This window comes from Corvus hawaiiensis, chromosome 21 (genome assembly GCF_020740725.1).
Source record: "Corvus hawaiiensis isolate bCorHaw1 chromosome 21, bCorHaw1.pri.cur, whole genome shotgun sequence".
Lineage (NCBI taxonomy): Eukaryota > Metazoa > Chordata > Aves > Passeriformes > Corvidae > Corvus > Corvus hawaiiensis.
In genome coordinates, this window is record NC_063233.1 from 852,225 (window position 1) to 872,730 (window position 20,506).

The following is a 20,506-nucleotide window of genomic DNA, read 5'->3' on the forward strand; positions in this document are numbered from 1 at the left end:
ATGCAGCAGAGCTTCCTCTCTCCTTTACTGGATTTTGGTTCTTTTTTGCCAATGTCCCTTCCCTGTGAGGTGTGAGGATGGAGCAGAGCAGCAATGCCCAACGCAAAACCACACAGAGTTAGTGGGAAGCTGCTCACACTTGCACTGCCATCCCCAGCACAACTGCTGATGGCACTGGAACAAGGCAGAAACATCAAAGCCAGGTGGTTAAACTGCTCTCCTTTTAATCAGTTTTTACAGAATAATACATTAATAATCACGTTAAGAGACAAGATGGGGTTCCTGTATACAAGATTGTGCAAGCTCGTTAATTTAGATTTATAAAGGCTTTACCAAAGAGGAGAGGCAGTACAAAGCTTTTCAATAGAGGTAAAGCACAATTAAAAGGTACAGAACACACACTACTAACTCAGCAGAGGTTAATTCTCAAGTAGTACAGGCTCAACCACGTCCCCAGCTGTATCCAGACACGAGCATCCTTCCCGCTCCGTTCCCACTGCCTTCCTGCTGCTCCAGCTCTCCAGGCACACTGTGACTCACTCGTGCCAACACACAGTTCTGCTGCCAGCAGCTCTGCCCCCTCTCCTACCCCCTTCCCCCACCCCATTCCCATGGCAGTGAGTTCTCCAATTCTGTGACAATTTGGCTTAACAGAACAAGAACATTTTCAAGCAATACGAACCAACACTGTGCTCACCAGATTCACCCACAGGAAACAGCATCATGTTCGTGGCTTTTTTTCCTGAAGTTTATGGCAGTTACATTCAGCATTTGGTAGTAAAAGGTCTTCAAAACAAAAACTTTTAAACTCAAATCCTTGATAGGCCAGACACATTCTGATTCTCCTTAAAGAGGATTTAATAAACTTTTAAAGAGAAATCTCACTTAGGGGCACAAAGGAATCTCCTAGAGATGAAAAACCCAGCCCTTTCCCTCATCTACCCAAAAAGGAAACCAGCACCTCTGTAACATTCCCAGGCACAGATATGCCATTGCTTAAGTGGCAGCTCCTCAGAACGTGCCAACAATCGATGCTGAGACAACGACCGAGCCTGAAGTCCCTGACTGTGACCTGTTACCAAGGGTCTTTCCTGCTCCACTTGGCCCAAAATGTTCCATTCCTCCTCCAGTGGCTGAAGTAGTTAATTCACAAAAAGCACCGAGATTACAGCAACAGGCCCGTGGCTGGCACCTTTTGGCAGCAGTTCTGGTGCTTTTGGTCCTTTATGCAGTGTCTTTTCACCTTCACTATTGCACATCAAACCTAACAACATCACTTCCTAGACACGGAATTTAGCATTTTAAAACAAAACATTACGGGACACCGGGGAAAACAGTAAAAGGACATTACAGGCAGGTTTTTAATTCTTTGGAAAGCCTAATTCTCTAACTACACCTATCAAGACTATATAAAGGACCTTCAGAGTAGGCTGGAAAAAAGAAGCAAAGGACCATCTTGCTACAAAAACTCTCAGCTCACCTGGGGCTCACTGAAACACCTACTGATTTTAAAATAACTAAGTAACATTAAAAAAAAGACTCCAGTTCTTTTAAGTACTTTTCTATGCAGAGAAACCAAGTGATAAAAGCTGTGAAGGAAATGGTTCTTGCCCCTTCCATAAAGGAGAGTGAACCTGAAAGCCCTGATGGTGCTGACCAAACCCTGTGAGCCAGGCCAGCAGAGAGGCAACACAGAGGGTGATCAACACCTCCTATGTCCTTGCGTCTTCTTCAGGGATCCTACAAATACTCTCCTCAACCAATACCCAAACTGCAGAACTTTCAAACATCAGTCTTAACATCTCGGATATTCAAGTAATAATTACGTATTACAGGACACTTCAATAGAGATGAATTTATATTGCTTTTTGATATGATCTGGCCATATCTTCAAGGGCATGTTTGTGCTTTGCTGCTGAGTGTTATTGGTCAGGGCTGTGCTTGCAATATTGAGTTATCTGTTCAGCACCAAAAACCCATCAAGGCTAAAGAACCAGAATATTGCAATGCTACACAGACTGAGTCACCAAGTAAGGCAGATCAGAAGAATTCTGTTTCAACTGAGTATTGCTCCTCCATGAAACTGAGTCTCTAACAGAGGAGAAAGACTATAAGTAAAAGGAAAAGGTTACCATCCCACCTTCTCACCTGTGATTAGTTTGGCAAAACTGTTAGACTGAGTTGTATCTGAGAGCCCTAAAAAGGAAGTTTCCTTATTATGCCTTGACAAGTAGCACAGCCAAATCAAGCACTCAGTATTTTACATAAATTGCTCTAATTCCAATTAACCACATGATTTTCCCAAGTACTAGTTGTTTACAGGTTTTAATCATCAAAATGCACACACACAAAATGAACCAATCGTGCTTTGAAAAGAATGTGAGAAAGATTTTGTTTTCTTTACCACTCACAGACACCAAGTCTTACCACATCCTTCTGTCAGAAGTGCAATGAACACTCTGGAAAGAGCAAGAAATAATACTGACATGAAAAAGTTCAATTCTCACTGTCCTTTTTCACTGTATTCAAGCTGAAAAAGAGCAGCAAGTGCTTATATACAGCCAACACCCACTGGCCATGCCCCAGACCACTTCACTCATGAAAAACCCATGTGGTGTTGTGCATAAAAACCTCTTTAAATTGGTAACTGTCAGTTTAAGGGGAAGGAGGGGTGAGAAATCTATAAAACACCCTGAACTGATGTCATGATATGTTTCATAAAGAACAGTGTTATATTATTTTAAAATATTTTTTATGAACAGTAAAACTTGCACTGCTGCATAGCAGACAACACGAAGAACATTTAGTAAAAACATTCACTGAACCCCCTGGCATATGTATTTAATGTCACTAATCAAAATATATATTACAGCCCAAGGTTCTGTTAAGGATCTCTGTTTGGGGTTTGTACAGTATACACAATAGCTCAGAAAAAATATTACAGTAAGGTATTTTATTTCTCCTTTTTATATTAGACTTCTCTATTGTAACTTACAGTCCCTCTCCTCTATATATCCAAACCTCTGTAACACCCTAATGCCCTAGCCAAGAAGTGTTCAGCTAGCTAATAAGCCCTATTATAAATTCCAGTTTTAGAAATTTCAGTAATCTTAATTACATCTTAATAAATAGTTCCGTTTGCCCTTTTTAAATCTTAGCCTTTTAAGGAAGTCCTTTTGTCACCAAAACATGGTACGTCACAACCTGTTAGAGGTCAGAGAGGCTTTTGCTTGTTTATTCAAAGGATAGTAAGTCCAAAGATACTTGCAATGCATTAAATATAATTATATAATATTTACACTGTCCTCTCAGATTTTAAATTTAGGTGAAATATAACCGATAACTTTCAGTGTGGCTGGTGTTTTCTTAATAAAAGGTGTATTCAACTAGAAAGTTTACTACGTGGCTGCCCTGATTCCTCTTTTTTCAGTTTTCTGTTAGAAATTAAATGAAGTGAATTATTCATGTGAATAATAATTCAGGTAGAGGAGTGGTGGAGAAAGCATGAAGAATTTTCTGAATGTTTTGAGATTCCAAAATACCTGAAAACTGTGGTCCCTTTTGCAGTGCCAGTATCTAGAGGGGAGAAAAACGCAACCCAAAGAGAAGAGGAAAACCTGTTAAATTAATTAGATTAGTAAAGGTGTGTTTTAAAATGCCTCAATTCTGTACAGTATTTTACAAGGAAAGTCTTTTCTTCAGCTTTGCAGCTGTTGTACATTCTTAGAAGCTCCTCTCCTGCTCACAGTCTGCCCGTGCCTGTGCTGTGCAAGCTACTTGCGGTCATCGATAGTTTTGATGAATTCCACGGCTGCCGTGAACTGCATCCACCAGTACGACTCCTCTCCGGACAAGCAGTTGGCATAGAAACTGCTGATGTACTGCACAGTGGACAGCAGGCAAGGGGGGTTTGCCTGGGGGTGGACAAGAGAGAGATACTCACAGCTTCTTTGCAAAGCTCAACATCAACAAACACCGCAAGATACAGAACAGAAACACAATTCCCTTTGCGCAGTGATCCTCATCCTACAGAGTATGTAACCTACCTGCAGGGTAGGGACTGTTTATCCTCACCAGCCCCATTTCACACACTCAGGAGGCATCAGGTTTGATGAAAGGAACACTTTTCCAGCAAGGAAAAATGACTAGCAGGCAAAGAGAAAGAAGGGGAATGCTGGCAGAAACTGTGAAGGTCATCAGAACCTCAACACACGTAAAACCTGTTGTTTCAGCATCTTACACGTCAGACCATTCTCCACTCATGCCAAAAAAGACCAGCAACACAACCCAAGTCAGTCCTGGTGTGGATCTTGGTCCTGAGAGGACAGCATGAAGCAGGCACAGATGACAGATGTTGGTGGACATGCCTCAAACAAACTCTACTCCACACACAACATCTGCACCCCAGTTTCCTTGGTTCCAAATGCGAAGTTCGCCTGGATTCAAAAACCTAACTGTGACCACATTTCTGACATTCCCATTCAAATCCTGCTGAATCAGACCTGGGTTTGGGCCTGGACAGCTTCCCATGACCCACAGGCATTATTTCTCCTCCTAAATTTGTTTGTTTATTACAAGAATTAACTGGGGTTTGTGATCTCTGCAAAAGAACTCACCTTTATGAGGACAAAGACCAGAACAGGAACAAAATCATCTGCCCCAGGTACCGAATCCTCGTTGGCCAGACTGAGCAGGTTCATGATGGTGGAGCACATCCTCAGGATACACTGCACCTTGTCCCGGGGGGTTTTGTAGGCGCTTATTGTGCGGATCTCGGACTGCGCCGATGGCCATGGTGCCTCCCGGAGATACACCTGGGGAGAAACCAACCCAGTCCTCATTTGGCCAAGCTACTTCTGTGCACCACAGAGGAGCTGCAGTACCAGAGGCTCACAGGCTCTGGAGAAATGGGAAGCTTTAAGGCAAGATGAATTCAAACTGAAAGAAGGGAGATTTAAGTTATATATATGGAAGAAATTCTTCCCTGTGAGGGGGGCAAGGCCCTGGCACAGGGTGCCCAGAGAAGCTGTGGCTGCCCCACCTCGGGAAGCCTCCAAGACCAGGATGGATGGAGCCCTGAGCACCCTGGTCTGTGGAAGGTGTCTCTGCCCATGGCAGGGGGTGGGACAAGGTGAGCTTTAGGGGCCTTTCCCACCCAACGCACTCTGAGTCTGCAATTTGGAGATGGCTACGTTACACTCACAGTGAAGGTGGCTTCCTCATGGGTTGTAAAAACACTGTAAGGAGCCAGTACTCTGTGGGCAACTCACAAAATTAGCTTGTTCTTCTTCATGACTTGCTCAGAACCCTGTTCCAGATGAAGGCAGAGCCATAGGTGCTCTCTTCCTCACCAGCAGCTTCGTGAACACTCACACTTCACGTGTGAACTGAGAACTAGGCAGCCGCAGACATGCAGCCCCTGACAGACCCCCTGAGCCCACCAACCTGCTTTTTGTTACCCTAATAGCCAGGAGAAAAATGAAAGTGCTGGGTAAATGGAAGACACATGGGTACAGTGTATTTTTCCTGCAGGATACTTCAGCTGTCAAAGACAGCAAAGCAACCCTTCTAAGTGTCAAACAGAACAATCCTCTCCCCATCACAGTCCCAGTCCAAACCCCAACACACATACAGAAGCAAAGGAAAGGAGTTGTTACCTCAGGTATCTGAAGTGCCTTGTGGTTTGCAGTCACTACTTTGGATAACCTCTGTATGTGCTCGTGAAGGACCCTGAAAACACAAAAAATAAAAGTAAGCAGCAGCCAGCCAGCTGGGGATTCCCACCTGTTTTATGTTTGATAGGACCAGAAAGATCTTCAGGAATGTGGCCCTACAGCTGATGGACACCAAGTCAGTGAAGATGCAGAGGATTGTTCTGTACAGCCAAGAACAACCACGCATCCTCTAGAGCATCCCAACAGCATCTGTTCTAAACCACAGAAACCCCAAATCCACGGAAAATACTGAGTCAAACCAGAAAATGGACGAGGTCCAGTCCTGAAACAGGTTTTGATCATTCTCTCAGCACACACACTTGCAGACCTGACAGTCTGCATCCCAAATTTTACAACTTTATTCTGCTCTAGCAGTTTGTTGCAAACACATTTGCACATGATGCTAAAAGCCCTTCCTTGTTCTTTTACAAAATGTTCTGAACAAAAACATGAGTTTGTGTGGCTGACTCAGACAAGCCTGTCACAGGAGGGCTGCACAGCTTCCACTGCACCAACTGCAAAAGAGAAAACAAATCCTTCGAATTCCATTAACTCACTGGTCACGCAAAATATCTCCATCCTGATTAGGGTAGAAGGCGAGTTTGAAAATGCGATTCATCACACTGCGCTCTATGGCTAATTGTGCATCCTGGAGCTGCTCCTCGCTGGCGTTCTGCCATATGGCATCCTGAGCCATAGCCCCGTACAGGAACTGGAGAAAGTCCTCTACTTGGGCTGTTTTATCGTCTGCTGCTGTGAGTTTCTGGAAATCTGATAAAAAGGAGGAAGAGAGAAAACATTCACTTAAGTAAAAAAAATATTCTTTCTGATAGGTTTTTCAGGCACATTTAATATGCAGCACTATATGCTCCAGGAGCAAGAATTGACTCCAAATTCCTTAGGTGCTTCATTTAGTCAGGTATGTGCATAGAGAACACAGAACCAGTTTCGTATAAGTGGCTGTTTTGAGTTTCTTGGTGCCACTATCTCTTATGCTGTGATATTTTTGAATCTTTGAGTCACTTGATTCACACTATTACTATCCCCCATATCTTCTAAGGTGCAACCTTAGGTTCTAGACTAAGAACTGAATGCTGCAACTTAGTTTATCGTGTATCAGTAGATACAAAAAATCATTAATAGTATTCATGCTTCTGCCATGGGGCAGATAATGTGATTTAGCAGAATTTCTTTGGCCAAGTAAGGTCAAATTACCTTCATTCTCTCAGCCCATGAAAAATGCAGACAATTGCCATGGCTTAGCTGCCACAACATACTGTAAAGTCACAGTAATCTGTCTCTTTAGCCATTAATTCACCATCTAAAATTAAAATCATTTTAGGAATCTACTACTCAGATCAAAAGACATATTTTAAAACATTAACCCAAGTCAGCATCTAAATATGGAGTAAAGGAATATAAACACTTTGGTCTGCATTAATCTTACCTTGAATGAACTCCCTTATTTTCTTTTCCTTGCTCTCCAGCAGTAACCTCACACACACTGTAGTGAAGTATCTGTTGGCCACTTCTTTATCTCGCAGGACTCTCTGTAACAGCCTCTCCAGGTGCGCCTGTGTCGTCTGCAGACCTTGGCGACAGCGAGTTAAATACGCGATATATGGAGCTCTTTTCCTAAAGCAAAGAGGGTTCTACATCAGGTTGTTAATAACAACAGAGGCTAATAGCTTTACAGACTGCTGAGTCATACTGCAAAGGATTCTTCAACTTGTTGCTTTTGAAACAAAACAATGCCTGAATTCGGAAGTTTGCCTCACATGGGTGAGACAATTGCATTGTTTTGTGGGGAAGCAGAGATGCAATAACCTGGTTTGGTTAAGTACAATTTAAAACAAAAGGGATCTTCCCAATCTGCTAGAGAATAAATATATGAATTTGGGAACCCATTGCTAACGAGACACTGGACAAGCTACCTGTAGTCCTCTGCAATGGACGCCAGCAGCTTCCGGCAGGTCCGGTTGTCGAAGCGGCTCACGCAGCGCATCGTCTCCTGCAGCTGCGCCATCAGGTTCTTGTCCTGCAGGTTGATGGCTTCAGCCAGCTGAACTTTCAAGAAGCACACAATTTCATTATCTAATAAAGAACAAAGGAAAAATATTAAGGAAAAGAAACGTAGGCACGATGAAAATAAAGTATTTTTGAATATGGGAAACACATTGATGGTTTAAAATAAAACTTCTGTACATTAGGCAATAAATGTTATTTCAGAACAATTTAATAAGCCTTTTTGAATTTTCCAGGTCTCAGAGGATAAGCTTCCACATCACTATCGTATCTAGCATTCAGAACCATTCTGAAATGTGAAGAGGACCAGATAAGGTGACAGATTCACCTGTCTGCAAATAAACCTAGAGTGAATGAAGGGACACAACACAACACATTTATACTAAGTCAACATAAAGACCCAGTAAATCATTCAAGTAGCACAACTCCCAAAAGCACATGTATTTTGAGAGTCTATTCTATAGCTTCAGGCTCTACCCACACTGTATCTGTGATATTTCATGACAAAAAAATCTTAGACCAGGTTGAGATGGCAGGTTTGTCTGTGGAGTAAGAATGAAAACATTCTGGGGGCAAAAGGCAGCCTGTGCCCTCAATATCTGTGGCAGAGAAGGGACCATAAATGGTGCAGTACAAGTGCCATTGCACGGGGACAAGGAGAGACACACACACAGTGCAAAGCCTTTACCTTCGGGGTCTGTGTGGTCTGGGAGACCATTCCTTGTTGAATGTGTCAGCATCGGGAGGGCAACAGAATCTGCTGAACAAAGAGCCAATCTCAATTTCTTCTTTGCATCCCTTAAAGAGGAAAAATATTTTCTTAACACAGTTGATGAGAGGTCTGCTTCTTCAATAAGAAGTCTCTACTCTCTTTTTTATTTAATACTGCCTAGAAGTTATTTAACATCATTTTAATATACAACATTGTCAAGACTTTAGAATATCAGTTCTTTTGATCCAGCACCATTTTCAAAGGGATTTTCCTAAACACTGAACTGCTTTGTCCTCTCAGGTTATAAAATCCCTCTTCATCAGTGGAAATATGACAGTTTGAGATGCTTACAACTAAAAGCACATAAAAGTTTACAATGAATCTATATTAAGATTCTTGTGGGAACCAATCACACAGCTTCAGTTCTTAATTCTACTTTGTGGGTAAGACAAAACCTGCAAATATATTTACCTATAGGAGAAAGCAGAACTTTGTGGCTGTGCTACTTGACTTGCAGAGTCTGGGAGGTCATCTGCAGACATGTTCTGCAAAGCCTCATCCCGTGGGGAGTCATGCATGCTCTCACCATCCCCAATTGCCTCTGTGGAAACGAAAAACACATTACACCTGAAGAGAGGAGTCAAAAGAAGGAACCAGACTAATTGTCTGCTCGTTATTCTAAGGTCAGGGAGAGAATGGAGACAGCAAATAAACCAGCTTGTTCTGGATATATGAAAAAAGAGTATTAAAACATACAACCTAGAAGCTCCTAAGAAGAAACTCCAAAAGCTTTGGAGGGCAATACACTTCTTCAGTGCCATTTAAAACAAAACAAATCAAAAAACTGGTAGGAGGAGATGTGCTATCAACAACCAGCTCCCTCAATGGCAATATGAAAGAGCTGTCCTTGGGAATACTGATTTAATTCCCAGCCTTTGAGGGACTGTCCCACAGATTATTTGACAAAAACATTCCTTGTTCAGAGGTCACACTGTTCAGCTGCTAATACCAACATTGGTCTAGAATACCAAAGTGTTTTTATCTTTAAGGAGGAGAAACTATGTTGGTGGTGATTACAAAAGCCAGGTTCTCACCTGCACTGTCGTAGTTCACTATGGCTCCTTCACTAGGACTTGTTCTCTTGATTGCATTCCTGTATTTGTCCAGAATGTCCTCAGCAGCTTGTGCCTGTGCACTGAGCCTTGGGCTGGGATCATCTGAAAGGACCATAAAAAACAGCAGGAGTTACCCTGGTGTTGGGCCAACTGAAAGCAAATACAAAAACTTAAGCCTACACATTTGGACTCTGTTTTTAGCCAGATCAAAGAAAGAGATGCTTGCATCCCACGTAGCCCAAATTCAAATGTATTAATAAAGTCTGAAGCAAACCAGAAGACAAACAGTACAATCAAAGTGAACAAATGAAGTCAGATCCTGAGCAGATCCTCAGCACATTTATACTGCATACACAAATGGTTCTTGGATATTTGAAGACTTCTAGAAAGGATCAGGCAAACAGAAAACAAAACACCCAGGTTCAAACCATGTTTAATTTAACACTGAAGTAACTATTACAGGACTGTGTGTACAGCTATCCTTACAGCTCAGCTGTGACAAGGACAGGAGCTCCATAATGGGGGGGGGGGGGAAGTGAGGACTTGAGCTGAGATTCCACTACATGCACAGACAGACAAGTGACAACTTAAAAACAGCCTTCAAGTCAGGAAATCCTATCTATTTTCTTATTCAAAATGTCAGTTCTGAACATGAACTACAACAGCACATACCTGTCTGTCAATAGCTACCTGGTGGGCACTCTGGAACTCCAGGAGGCATGTTCTGAGAGAAAATTACTGGGATGATGTTACTCACATACCTTGAAGTGTTGCGTATCTGTCAGGCACCATGTCATCTTTGTCTTTTTCTTGTTTTTCTTTCTTCCTAAATGGAATTGGAGCTGAAAATGCAAGGAACCTCGTCAAAGACTACTCTGAGATAATGGCCAAATAGCAGAAACTTTAAGGAAGTGGCTAATGCAGAAAATTTTCATCAAATCAACTTCCATAAAAGCATAAGCTTATCCATGGGGTAGAGCAGAACTGTACTGTCATCACCTATAGCCAGCTCCACCTTTAACAGACATGAGGTCAGGCAGAACAGTTTTGCCTTTGAGGTACAGCACACTCTAGGGAAGTACTAGCCATGGGAGTCAGGTAGCTTCCCGTTTCTATTTACATATTTATTTATACTTTAACCATAAAAGTGACTAAAGATATAATAAAGGCAGTGTGAACTCTGACTGAAGTACCAAACCCAGACAGACATGATCCTACCTTTGGGCATGGCAGACACAAAACGTTTTCTCCACCAGGGCTTGTTCCTGTCAGACTTCTCATCATCACTGTCTTTCCGTTCCTCAATCTGCAGAAGGGCAGAGTCTACATCTGAGCATTTACCAAATCAAGTGTAAAGAGAAAATTTCTCCTTCACATCAGCTTTTGCTACACTGACTGTAAAAACAGAACTACAGCAGAGCACAGAGGGCAGATTAAGTCAGAAATATCTCTTCTAAAGAGGGTATCCTGCAAAAGCAAACCCGTAGTCATAAAGAATCTTAGATTTCACTTATTTCTTTTTTAAAGAAAATTAATTCTCAGGCTGCTGCAGTTTAACAATGAATCTGTTTCTGAAGTACCACCAAATCCAGTAAACCTCATCCAGTAAATTCAAGAGAAGCCAGGTCCACTTAAGCCACTCTGAACATCTGTTTTATCTTATAAAACATTACTGGCCAATGTTTAAAGGGTAACAAACATGTGTTGTAATTCCTTGGCTAAAGACATTTAATTCCAGCCTTCTGGCATTACAAGTATAGTTAAAGTGGGCACGAGAGATAAAATTACAATGATAAATAGAAGGCTCACCTCTCCCCTGGAGGAGTCCTTGCTGGGAGATGATGATGAGGACTGAGAGGCGGCCGCCAGCACCGCTGCCCCGGCACTGCTGGAGGCCATGGGCAGCTCCCTCTCCTCATTCCCAGGACGTCTGTTCCACCCAGGATCACTCATAGGCCTCCGCACTGAGGACACGATGTCTGAACTCCTGCTGCGGACCAGCCTCTCCGGGTACGAATGTCTCTGCTTGAAGGCTTCCAGGTCAGTTGGAATTAAAGCATGAGACCCAAAGTTTGGCAGTCGGGCCTCGTTACCTCCCACGGCTCCTTCCAAGATGGGTGGATCTGGAGGTGGATGAGAGGGTCTTGCATAGTGCACTTTAGGCCTTACTACAGCTGACACACCTGTGGTCACAAGCAGAAAAGAAGTCACACACATTTCTTTTAATATTATTCCAAATTACCTGGTACTAACATAGAAGCATTGAAAATGCCTATTTTTAAAACAAAGTTTAATCTTTATAACTCACCCTCATTTGAGGACAGAGGGTCAAACAATGCAAGCAAAGAATCTGTCTGAGAAGGGGGAGATGTCAGCTGACTGGCTCCTGAAATACAGAGAGAACAAAGTTAGTGCCATGCCAAAACTGCCTCCAACATGAGAGACACTGGAAAAACAGGCCTCAGCAACAAAAGTTTACAAAACTTATACTGCAAAGTATTTGTAAAGATATTCCTGTACGGAAAGATCTCTGTAGTACATTGAAATGATCAAAGAATTACATCACAAAAAGTGGGGAATTCTTGAGGAGCAGCCCAGTTCCAAAATGCAAGAGGACAGTCAATGTCATCAAACCGAATTAGGAATCTCAGATCTAGTACTCAAGCTCTAGTACGGCAAAGCAGTAGACTGGAGTCTCTTTGTCAAACAAATGCAGTACTGGCAAATAAGGAAAATACTAAGCTTAGTCACCAGCACTTTGAAATTGGGAGAAATTGTAAAATTTACGGATTCCATAAATGTCACTTGTGTTTATCAGAGATTCCAGATAACTAACTTACCATGGGCTGTTTCATCCATGTCGGGACTTGTTACAGAATCTTTTCCCCCAAAGTCAGAGCTACATTCAGACCTGAGATCCTCAATCTTGTTAGGAATATCTTCAGATGTTGCACTAATACCTTACACATAACAAAAGAAGCATCTGTAATAGTCTTTCAGAGAGCAAGGAAGCAAAAATCCTGAGGCTGTTAAAATGTTTGGTGGACAGTGAATAATCAAGTTCTAACTCACAGTAGCACCTACAGACACCACGAATTTCTATACCGCTGAAATAACAGTTTATTTCTGCTCTACATCTTCAAAAGTGTTATCCTAGCCATGAATACACTCTGACAAGGGGCATTAGAAAGACACTCCACTCTTGTATACCTTGCAGAAAATTAAGAACTAGAGCTATGACTTACTTAAATAAAACAAGTTGTGATAATAAAACTAAATGCAAGAAAGTTCGGAGTTTCTTCCAAAGCAACACTCCTCTGCTAACCACTGCTATTGCAACACAGGGCATTCACCTCTCTGCTGCCTTTTAAATTTCTTCTGTGAGGTGAACAAAGAATCACTGCTTTGAAAATTCCAGAACGAGTGCAGGATGTTATTTTATGAGTGATGTATAAATCAAGCACGTGCAGCAAAGTGAGTGCTGACCATGCTGTGATAGAGCAGCGTTTTCAGAGACAGTTCCACACACCTGATACAACACTCAGGCCGGGAGTGCTGGGCCGAGAGCTGACCTCCCTCACATCTGTGTCATCAGACGTGCTACCCAGCCCAGAGCAGCTCTCCAGTTCTTGGAGTCTTTCCTCCTGTTTTAAGTCTGGAGCCTCTAAAAAAGGGAGAAAATGGAGAGTAGAGAGAGAAAGTATCATTACTCAATGCCATGCTCCCTAAACATTCGCAAGCAGAAGGAAGGGGGGGTGTTGATTTAGTGTATCAAGTTTTAAGGTAACTCAACCACTTCAGCAAGAGTTTTCTTATATCCTTTGGTGCCGAAGGCAGGACTCTGCACAGACAGCAATGCTCTGTCTGCACAGGCATGCTAAGGAGTGTTTACTGTTTTAAGTGTTGTATTTCTTAGACAACAGGATACAGTCACATCTTCACTAACCAAAGTAAACCGTGGTCCTGGATAGCTTCTACTCAACACCACAGGGAAGGAAAGCAAGCACAAGTTTGCTTTGCAAACCCTTCTCTTCCCCTTCAGAGCTTAAGAATTTCTTAAGTAACAGAAGTCTCTCCCAAGGCTTTCCATCTTCTTTCTGCCTAGGAACATTTTGTCCTTTTAATTCTGGAAGTATTCACAAAAACTAACTTAATCCTAGGACAGTAATTTCTTGAAGAAAGAGGAAGAGGCCGTTGTTTTGCATTCTATGCCTCTGGAAGAGTCTTAGAATCATGCTAAAGAAATAAGCAAAAACTGCCCGATTCTGACCTGAATCACTTGGTAATACTTCCACACTCCACGCCTCACTTGTGGTTTCTGATATGGTTGAACCTGTGCAGGGATCAAGCAACACGGATCCTGAACCTGGCAAACACAGCAAGCTGCCTAGCATGTTCTCTGCAGCTGCACCTGCAAAAGTAAAGCCGGAGCGTATGGCTAGAGCTGGGCCTGGGGAGTCAGCTCTAGAGAGAAAAGTAAGAACACATCTTAAGTGTCCTTAATAAAGCAATCAGGAAACACAACGTTGAAAAGAAACGAGTAACTAAGAACAGTCCAGGTCATGCACACAAAAGTCCTCCTACAGCAAATCTCCAGTTGAATCCGTGGAAATGCCCCTGTTGAGGAAGGGAGGAGGAGGAGGAGGAGGAGGAGGAGGAAGGCTCTGCAGCCTCGGTTCCAGAGCAGCACAGGACCTACCCAGAGCACAGCCGTTACCTGCGATTTCCTGCAGCCGGTCCTCGTCGATGTTGGGGTCGAAGTCGCTTCCCAAGACATCTGTACTCCAGGTTTCGCTCACAGTTTCTGATATATCTCTGTCATCAGTCAAACCCATCATGTCACGGATTTCAAACTTACGGAGCTTGTCATCCAGATTATCCTGAGTGGTGGCTGTGGAAAAATAAACAGGTCTCGATTTTCTGAAAGGCTTCTCCAATTACTTCGGATTGAAAACCTGTAAGAGTACATTAGGAAAAAAATTCCGAGCAAATAACCCCCTTATTCTGTCAGGTAAGGCAGTGGTTTAAAGGAAGAACACATTTGTGACATAAGAAGAAAAATCTGGAAGTTCACACGGTGACCTATCAACTAAATTGACCGAAAAAATAAATTAAATGTAGTGCTACAAAGACACTGATACAATTCCTGTAGAGGAACAACTGATTACAGAAAAGCTGAGGCCTCCAGAGACCATTCCAGCCCAAACCCCCTGCCCTGGTCAGGGACAGCAGGTTGCTCACGATCATGTCAAGTCATATTTTGAGTATCTCCAGGCTGGAGACACCACAACCTCTGGGCAATCTGTTCAGTGTTTGACAAATGGATATTAAACAGAAAATTGCCCAAATGCTTCCAGACTACTTCAATCCAGATCACCCTGCTCCTGAAGGGAAAAGCTTGATATCAAGCAAAACCTTAAAAGCAGTTTCCTATAAAGGAATTAAGCCTCAAAATTCCAGACAATTTCCTTTTCCTAACAACAGACTAAAACCAATATTTCTTGGGAGAAAGAAAACCCCAAACCAAACCCACAAATAAATACAAGAGCGATTGCACAAGGAAAATTTCTACTTTTGTTTCCCCTGAATTAGTCAATTTTGCAATCTCTTTCCACAATACTTTGGCTTTAGCATCTACAGCACCTCAGGCACTTGTGAGAGAGAACTGGCACCTGCCTTGCTCGTGCTCCAGCAGCTGCAGAGCCTCAACGCCGTTGCTCCCGGAGGGGCCCGCGCCGAGCTCCGACACCGACTCCCCTTCCAGATCCAGAGATGACACAGAGTTGGAGCGATTGGAAGGGCCTGGGAAAACAGATTTTACCTTAAAACTAATTTGAATAACAGTTCCTAAATATACAGCATTAACAATGCAGGACACAAAAGCTCATGAGAAAAATTACAAGAAATGAAGTAGCAGTTCCAACACAAAATACTGACTCTCACCACTACTGTACTTAGCTGTAACTAAAAAGCCAATAAAGTCTTTGCCTTTAGTTTATTTACTTGCACATGAATTTGTTTTCTTATTTTGAGGAGACAGAGAGCAAAAACAAAGTTATGGAAGTTAAACAAAATAATGCAGAAGATGCAAACCTCTTCCATCCCACAGACACCTGTGTTTTGTTATGTCAGAGGTTCATATAAAGGAGTTGTGCAGAAACTATTCTGAGATATGTAACAGCTCATTAAAACATGATGAAAAATAAGTCTGAGAAGTCCAAGTTTAGAGCTAAGTTAGATTATCTTAATAACTAGTACTGCACTTAAGTTTCAAAAAAAAAAAACAAACCTCTATTTTCTCTTTCTAAATACACTTAGTTTTTCTCTTCCTAGTTCTCAGACTCAGTTATGCCTTTGTAGGTCAAAATTTAGCTCCAGGCTTTATTCTCTGAACAACTAAGAGAGAAGACAGGCTCTCAGAGTGAAATAGCACAGCCTTCAAAACAGCAAAGACAAGATGCTGTATTTAACACACCTTCCTTTTAGAGTTAAGGGGTGAAAAAAACCAAAGAGCAACAAAACTTCTTCAAGACTTAAACAGCCCTTCACCTTCAGATATTCCTTCCAGATTATCACTGCAGAGGGAAAAGCGCAAGGTTTTATCAGGTTTACCATGGAGTTTGTTCTCGTCGATGGGGACATCTCCCTGCCCGCCATCTGCAAGCTGCATATTTAACACCTGGAGAGTGGGAGAAAGAAACAAGACTTCATTAAAATAATCTATTTTGCAGATAATTAAATAGCAAATAAAACACTGGAGGCATGTTTTTGAATTGTTAATGGAACAACCAAATTTCTAACATTCTGTTTGAAAAAAGACAGCAACCTCCCAAGTCAGAGCCTGGGGAGAATGCAAGGAACCACCCCGTGGACATCAGGCATGTCCTGATAACAAAAGAGCCACAGCTCCTGATGTCATGAAGATTTTTGCCTTTTCTTTTATACCCCTGTTATACCTTTTTACAGCTTCTGTATTCCTAGTGCTTTTTGCCTACATTCTTGGACTTGTTTGTTAAGCTAAGAGACTCAACATTTTAGAAGCTTCGTAGCTGGGGATCAGTGTGCCCCAGACCCCAAGGTCCTCTCCAGAACATATTCTGTAAACCAAGATAGAACCATCCAGGGGAAGGTTCCTTGGGGAGGGGGGGCTCACTTGAACCTCTCATTGGGGAATCTTTGATAGATATGCTAATTAGTAAAGCCTATAATGTTATACCCAATGTTGGGGGGGACACGAGAAGAAAGAAGAAAGACAGAGACACAGGGAAAGACTCGGTGGGATACATCTTGATGCATATGACCTGGACGTGTACACCTAAGGATCCTTAAAAATAAATACCAAGGTAAAATCCCTTTTCCCCTTCTAACCGTGTATGCCTCTTGATTTTAAGACCAGGAAAAGGCATCACTCCCTTATCACCCCACAGAGCAGTGCAATATGGAAAGGATCTGCACGAGGCTGCCAAAGGAGATAATCCCAACCACCAGGCTGGAGAAAGAAAAGGCTGGAACACCAGCCCTGCCCTAGGAACAGTCTGCAGGCACTGATGGCACTGTGAGCTCAGCTCTGCCCTCACAAGAACCTGGGCCTGTGCCTTTCATAAGCTGCCAAAAGCATCAGGATCAGTGCTCCAGTTCTGTCATTCACCTGTGTTCCTGGATCCAAAGGACAGGGTGTGCAGAGACACAGTTTCTTCAGGCTCAGAAGCAATAGCCCAAGTTCACTCTTAAGCTTCTTAAGTGAGGGAAAAACCCCACCTAACAAAGGCAAATTTGAATGCTACAACCCCCAAGCTCAGTAACACGGAGTAAGGATTTTAATTCCCATTCTGGATTTACTACCAAAACTTAGCTTTTCAACCTCACTGCTCTGCTCTGAGAGAAGACAGAGGCTGCACAGTTCAAAACATCTGAGATGTTTCTGGATACCTCATTTTCCGACATCATTCCTGGAGTAATCTGTGGACCTGTCCCCAAAGAAATCACCAGCACTTCTTCTGGCTGAACTTCTGGAATAGTCTCCTGGGAGGATCCTTCATGGTCTCCATGCTGGTCCATTAGCATGTCTGATCTACTTCTGCTTCGAGTGGCTAAGAAAATATTTTGAAATATGGACATTAGAAAGCTCTTCCTCCTTGTCTAAGGAGGAAAAAAAGACAGTGCAACTGAAATATAGAACTGCAGTGCTTTAATTAGCAACACATACTAAATAAATTTTCAAAATCAAAGTCTTATTAAACTTTTGAGAGATGGAACTGGTGTTTAAACTTGAGCACTGCCCTGTGAAGAAGGAAAAATTCAACATAAAAGTTGAGAAGCAGAAAAACAAGGTACACTGTGACTTGTTTGCCTACAGCAATTCAGCCTATTCCAATCACAAAAAGACTTTTTATACATTATATGAGAAAATTAAGTTTGTTACTAAAAAAGGTCTGGGTTTCTGTGGTTTAAAACTCTAATTAATTTGTTTAAAAGGTTTTTTCTCCTAAAAAGTAGGAAATCTTATTCTAACAAGTGTCTCAAACCCAGACACACAATACATCAGTGGTTTACTCTGATTACTTTGCCACTCTTAAATCCTCTTTTCAACTGGCCTCAGATTCCCATGTTCGGCTCCACAGAAGGAAAAACACCCACATGAAATTAAGGTTTCTAAGAATGGCACCATGACACCAATTATTTCTTTATTTGACCCAGGGAAAACAAAGCAAGTGTGCAGAAGTCACAGCCAAATTCTGATTGTCACACAAAGGCACACGAGGGGTTTTTAAAGTCCACACGTACACCAAATGAGTTCATACACTCAAGAAATCTGCAAAGGGGACTGGTTTCCAGGGTAACCCAAAGACATGCTTGAGTTATGTGACACGAGCCAAAGTTTCACAGAAGAACGGAAAGAGGGCATTACCCACCAAAAGGGGTTACTAGAGTTATGTGAGCTGAGAGATTGGTAGCAGAGGTATCCCAGGCAGTGATCGCTGCCAACTGCTGTCCTGGAGTTCGAAAGCATTAAAATGAACAAAAGAAACAAAAACTTTGAGCAAAAGATATCTTATACCAGAAAATAAATGCTGTAAAGTGCCCCTACTTTAGAGGTGTAAGACCAGAACCATTCAAAAGCAGAGTTAAACCAACATGGGACAGGTTTGTTTTGGGGGTGGTTTTGTGGGGGTTTTTTGCCACTTATCGGCCTCTGTATATTTTCGTCCTTTTACACACTGACACCAAATCTCTGAAACAAAAATATCCCATGTGGTCATATTCACATAAATATACACTGAAGAAGCGTACCACACTTGCTATTTTAAAAGAAAGTATTATTAATATGAAAAAGTTCAAGATCCAGAAATCCTGTTTGAAAAACAAAACCCAACCAACCTAAAATTGCATTCCAGAATACTGACAGTTGGAATTAGAGCAGGCAAGGAACGGAGAAAGGAGAAAGCTTCTCTTCTCAGCACGTACTCTAAAAGTCCTGCTCCTGCTTGTTCACCCTCCTGTCCATTCGTTCTCTAATAAAAATGTTAAACGTATTCTATCCCACTATTTAAATGCCTCTGCTTCCATCTTACTACTTTCCTAAGCAATTTTCCCCCTAGATCTGCTTCCCGTCTTCAAACCTTCCTTTTATTATCACTGCCAACCACCACCATTATGACTACCAACCACTCCAGCAATTTTCTCCAGTTCGAGCTGGAGTGATGAAGGTCATCCACCACACTTGCATCAGACAGTAAGGAAGTTACCTTGTATGCTAAAGAAAATTCTTCACCATCTACACAGAAAAAGTAGGAAGTGAAGGTATAAAGAGTAACCCCAAGAGATGACTGAAAATGGCACAGAAATGCCCAAGGTGTCAGAAATCATGCGGGAACTCCGCTCGCTCTGCTTACCTATGGGCAGCCGATTTTTTTTGTTAGCTGGAGTAGTTGCAGGAGAAAGCTGGGGGGTGTTATACGGAGTCATTTCAAGGCTGCTGCTTTTCCCTGGCTTGTTCTGGGGTAAATTTGCCAGCAAGTTTTCCAAAGCCATCCGATCTTCCTTAAGCTGATCGCTTGACATGACGTTCCGCATGAAGCCAACCTAAACATTGACAATAGTTTTGGTAAGAACTGCAGTGCAAACGACCAGCCTGCTTTTGCCAAGGTGGGACCACATGGGTACAAGCTGAGGCTGGCTCTTTCCAGGAGCAGGAGGCATTACCAGGGCAGTGAGCTGGCTGTAGGTCATGTACACCACGGTGCGGCTCAGCCCCTCCAGCAGGTTCACGGCCGACATCGGGGGAGTCTCGACTGCGCGCCCGTCGATCACCACGTCCAGGAAAGCAGCAACACAGCTCTGAGAGACAGCAGAGAGTGTGAATGAGAGACCATTCCCTAGAGCTCGGAAGGAAACCTATGACAGGAGTTAAGTAGTTCACAGAATAATGTACGTTTTGCTTCCTACTTCTAAAATCTTAGGATAAAATGGCAGATATTTTAAGGTCACTGAAGAGCAAGCAAGGAAAGCGTGCAGTTACTTTTATCATTTCCTTCGTTCCTTTCCTGCATTCCAAAGTGTTACTTACTTAAGTGTGCTCTTACAATTTTAAATAAAAAATAACGGCAAGTAAACTGCCCCTTCCATCTGCTGAGCATAGACTAAAAGTGAAACAAGGAAGCAACAACAAGAGCACTTTCTAATCTGAGTGAAAATGTTACTTGTATAATAAATGTGTAGCTTTGTGTGGTGACTGTGTAACAACTAGAATTACCAACATCTGGAAGGATACAAGGTTACCGAGGATACCAACAGGTTTTTAAACACTTGACAATATATCAAAGATCATCAGCTTCACTGTTGCTCCGACAAAGACAACTGCTCTATGGCTATGGATGATTAATACTAACAGACGAAAAGCTGAATAAAAAAAGCAAAACTATGCAAAAAAGTAAGAGAAG

The 20,506-nt window shown here is 42.3% G+C and overlaps 1 protein-coding gene across 6 annotated transcripts in view; it reads right to left on the bottom strand.

Moving 5' to 3' along the window:
- Window positions 1–207: 207 nt before the first annotated feature.
- GAPVD1 (GTPase activating protein and VPS9 domains 1) overlaps window positions 208–20,506 on the bottom strand; it is a 30,368-nt gene continuing 10,069 nt past the window's right edge. For 2 of the 6 annotated variants that reach the window (XM_048325932.1, XM_048325933.1), the window contains 23 exons: window positions 19,770–19,904; window positions 19,460–19,649; window positions 18,479–18,559; window positions 17,496–17,656; window positions 16,116–16,245; window positions 15,243–15,368; window positions 14,284–14,457; window positions 13,837–13,977; window positions 13,096–13,230; window positions 12,407–12,526; window positions 11,875–11,952; window positions 11,376–11,749; window positions 10,785–10,872; window positions 10,328–10,408; window positions 9,546–9,668; window positions 8,923–9,052; window positions 8,428–8,537; window positions 7,649–7,808; window positions 7,162–7,349; window positions 6,272–6,485; window positions 5,658–5,730; window positions 4,617–4,814; window positions 208–3,914 (listed from right to left, as the gene is read on the bottom strand). In XM_048325932.1, the coding sequence (XP_048181889.1) occupies window positions 3,774–3,914; window positions 4,617–4,814; window positions 5,658–5,730; window positions 6,272–6,485; window positions 7,162–7,349; window positions 7,649–7,808; window positions 8,428–8,537; window positions 8,923–9,052; window positions 9,546–9,668; window positions 10,328–10,408; window positions 10,785–10,872; window positions 11,376–11,749; window positions 11,875–11,952; window positions 12,407–12,526; window positions 13,096–13,230; window positions 13,837–13,977; window positions 14,284–14,457; window positions 15,243–15,368; window positions 16,116–16,245; window positions 17,496–17,656; window positions 18,479–18,559; window positions 19,460–19,649; window positions 19,770–19,904 (3,351 nt within the window). In that variant the 3' untranslated portion in view covers window positions 208–3,773. The remainder of the gene's footprint in view (window positions 3,915–4,616; window positions 4,815–5,657; window positions 5,731–6,271; window positions 6,486–7,161; window positions 7,350–7,648; window positions 7,809–8,427; window positions 8,538–8,922; window positions 9,053–9,545; window positions 9,669–10,327; window positions 10,409–10,784; window positions 10,873–11,375; window positions 11,750–11,874; window positions 11,953–12,406; window positions 12,527–13,095; window positions 13,231–13,836; window positions 13,978–14,283; window positions 14,458–15,242; window positions 15,369–16,115; window positions 16,246–17,495; window positions 17,657–18,478; window positions 18,560–19,459; window positions 19,650–19,769; window positions 19,905–20,506) is intronic. The other 4 variants (XM_048325935.1, XM_048325937.1, XM_048325938.1 and 1 more) reach the window with 4 other exon arrangements.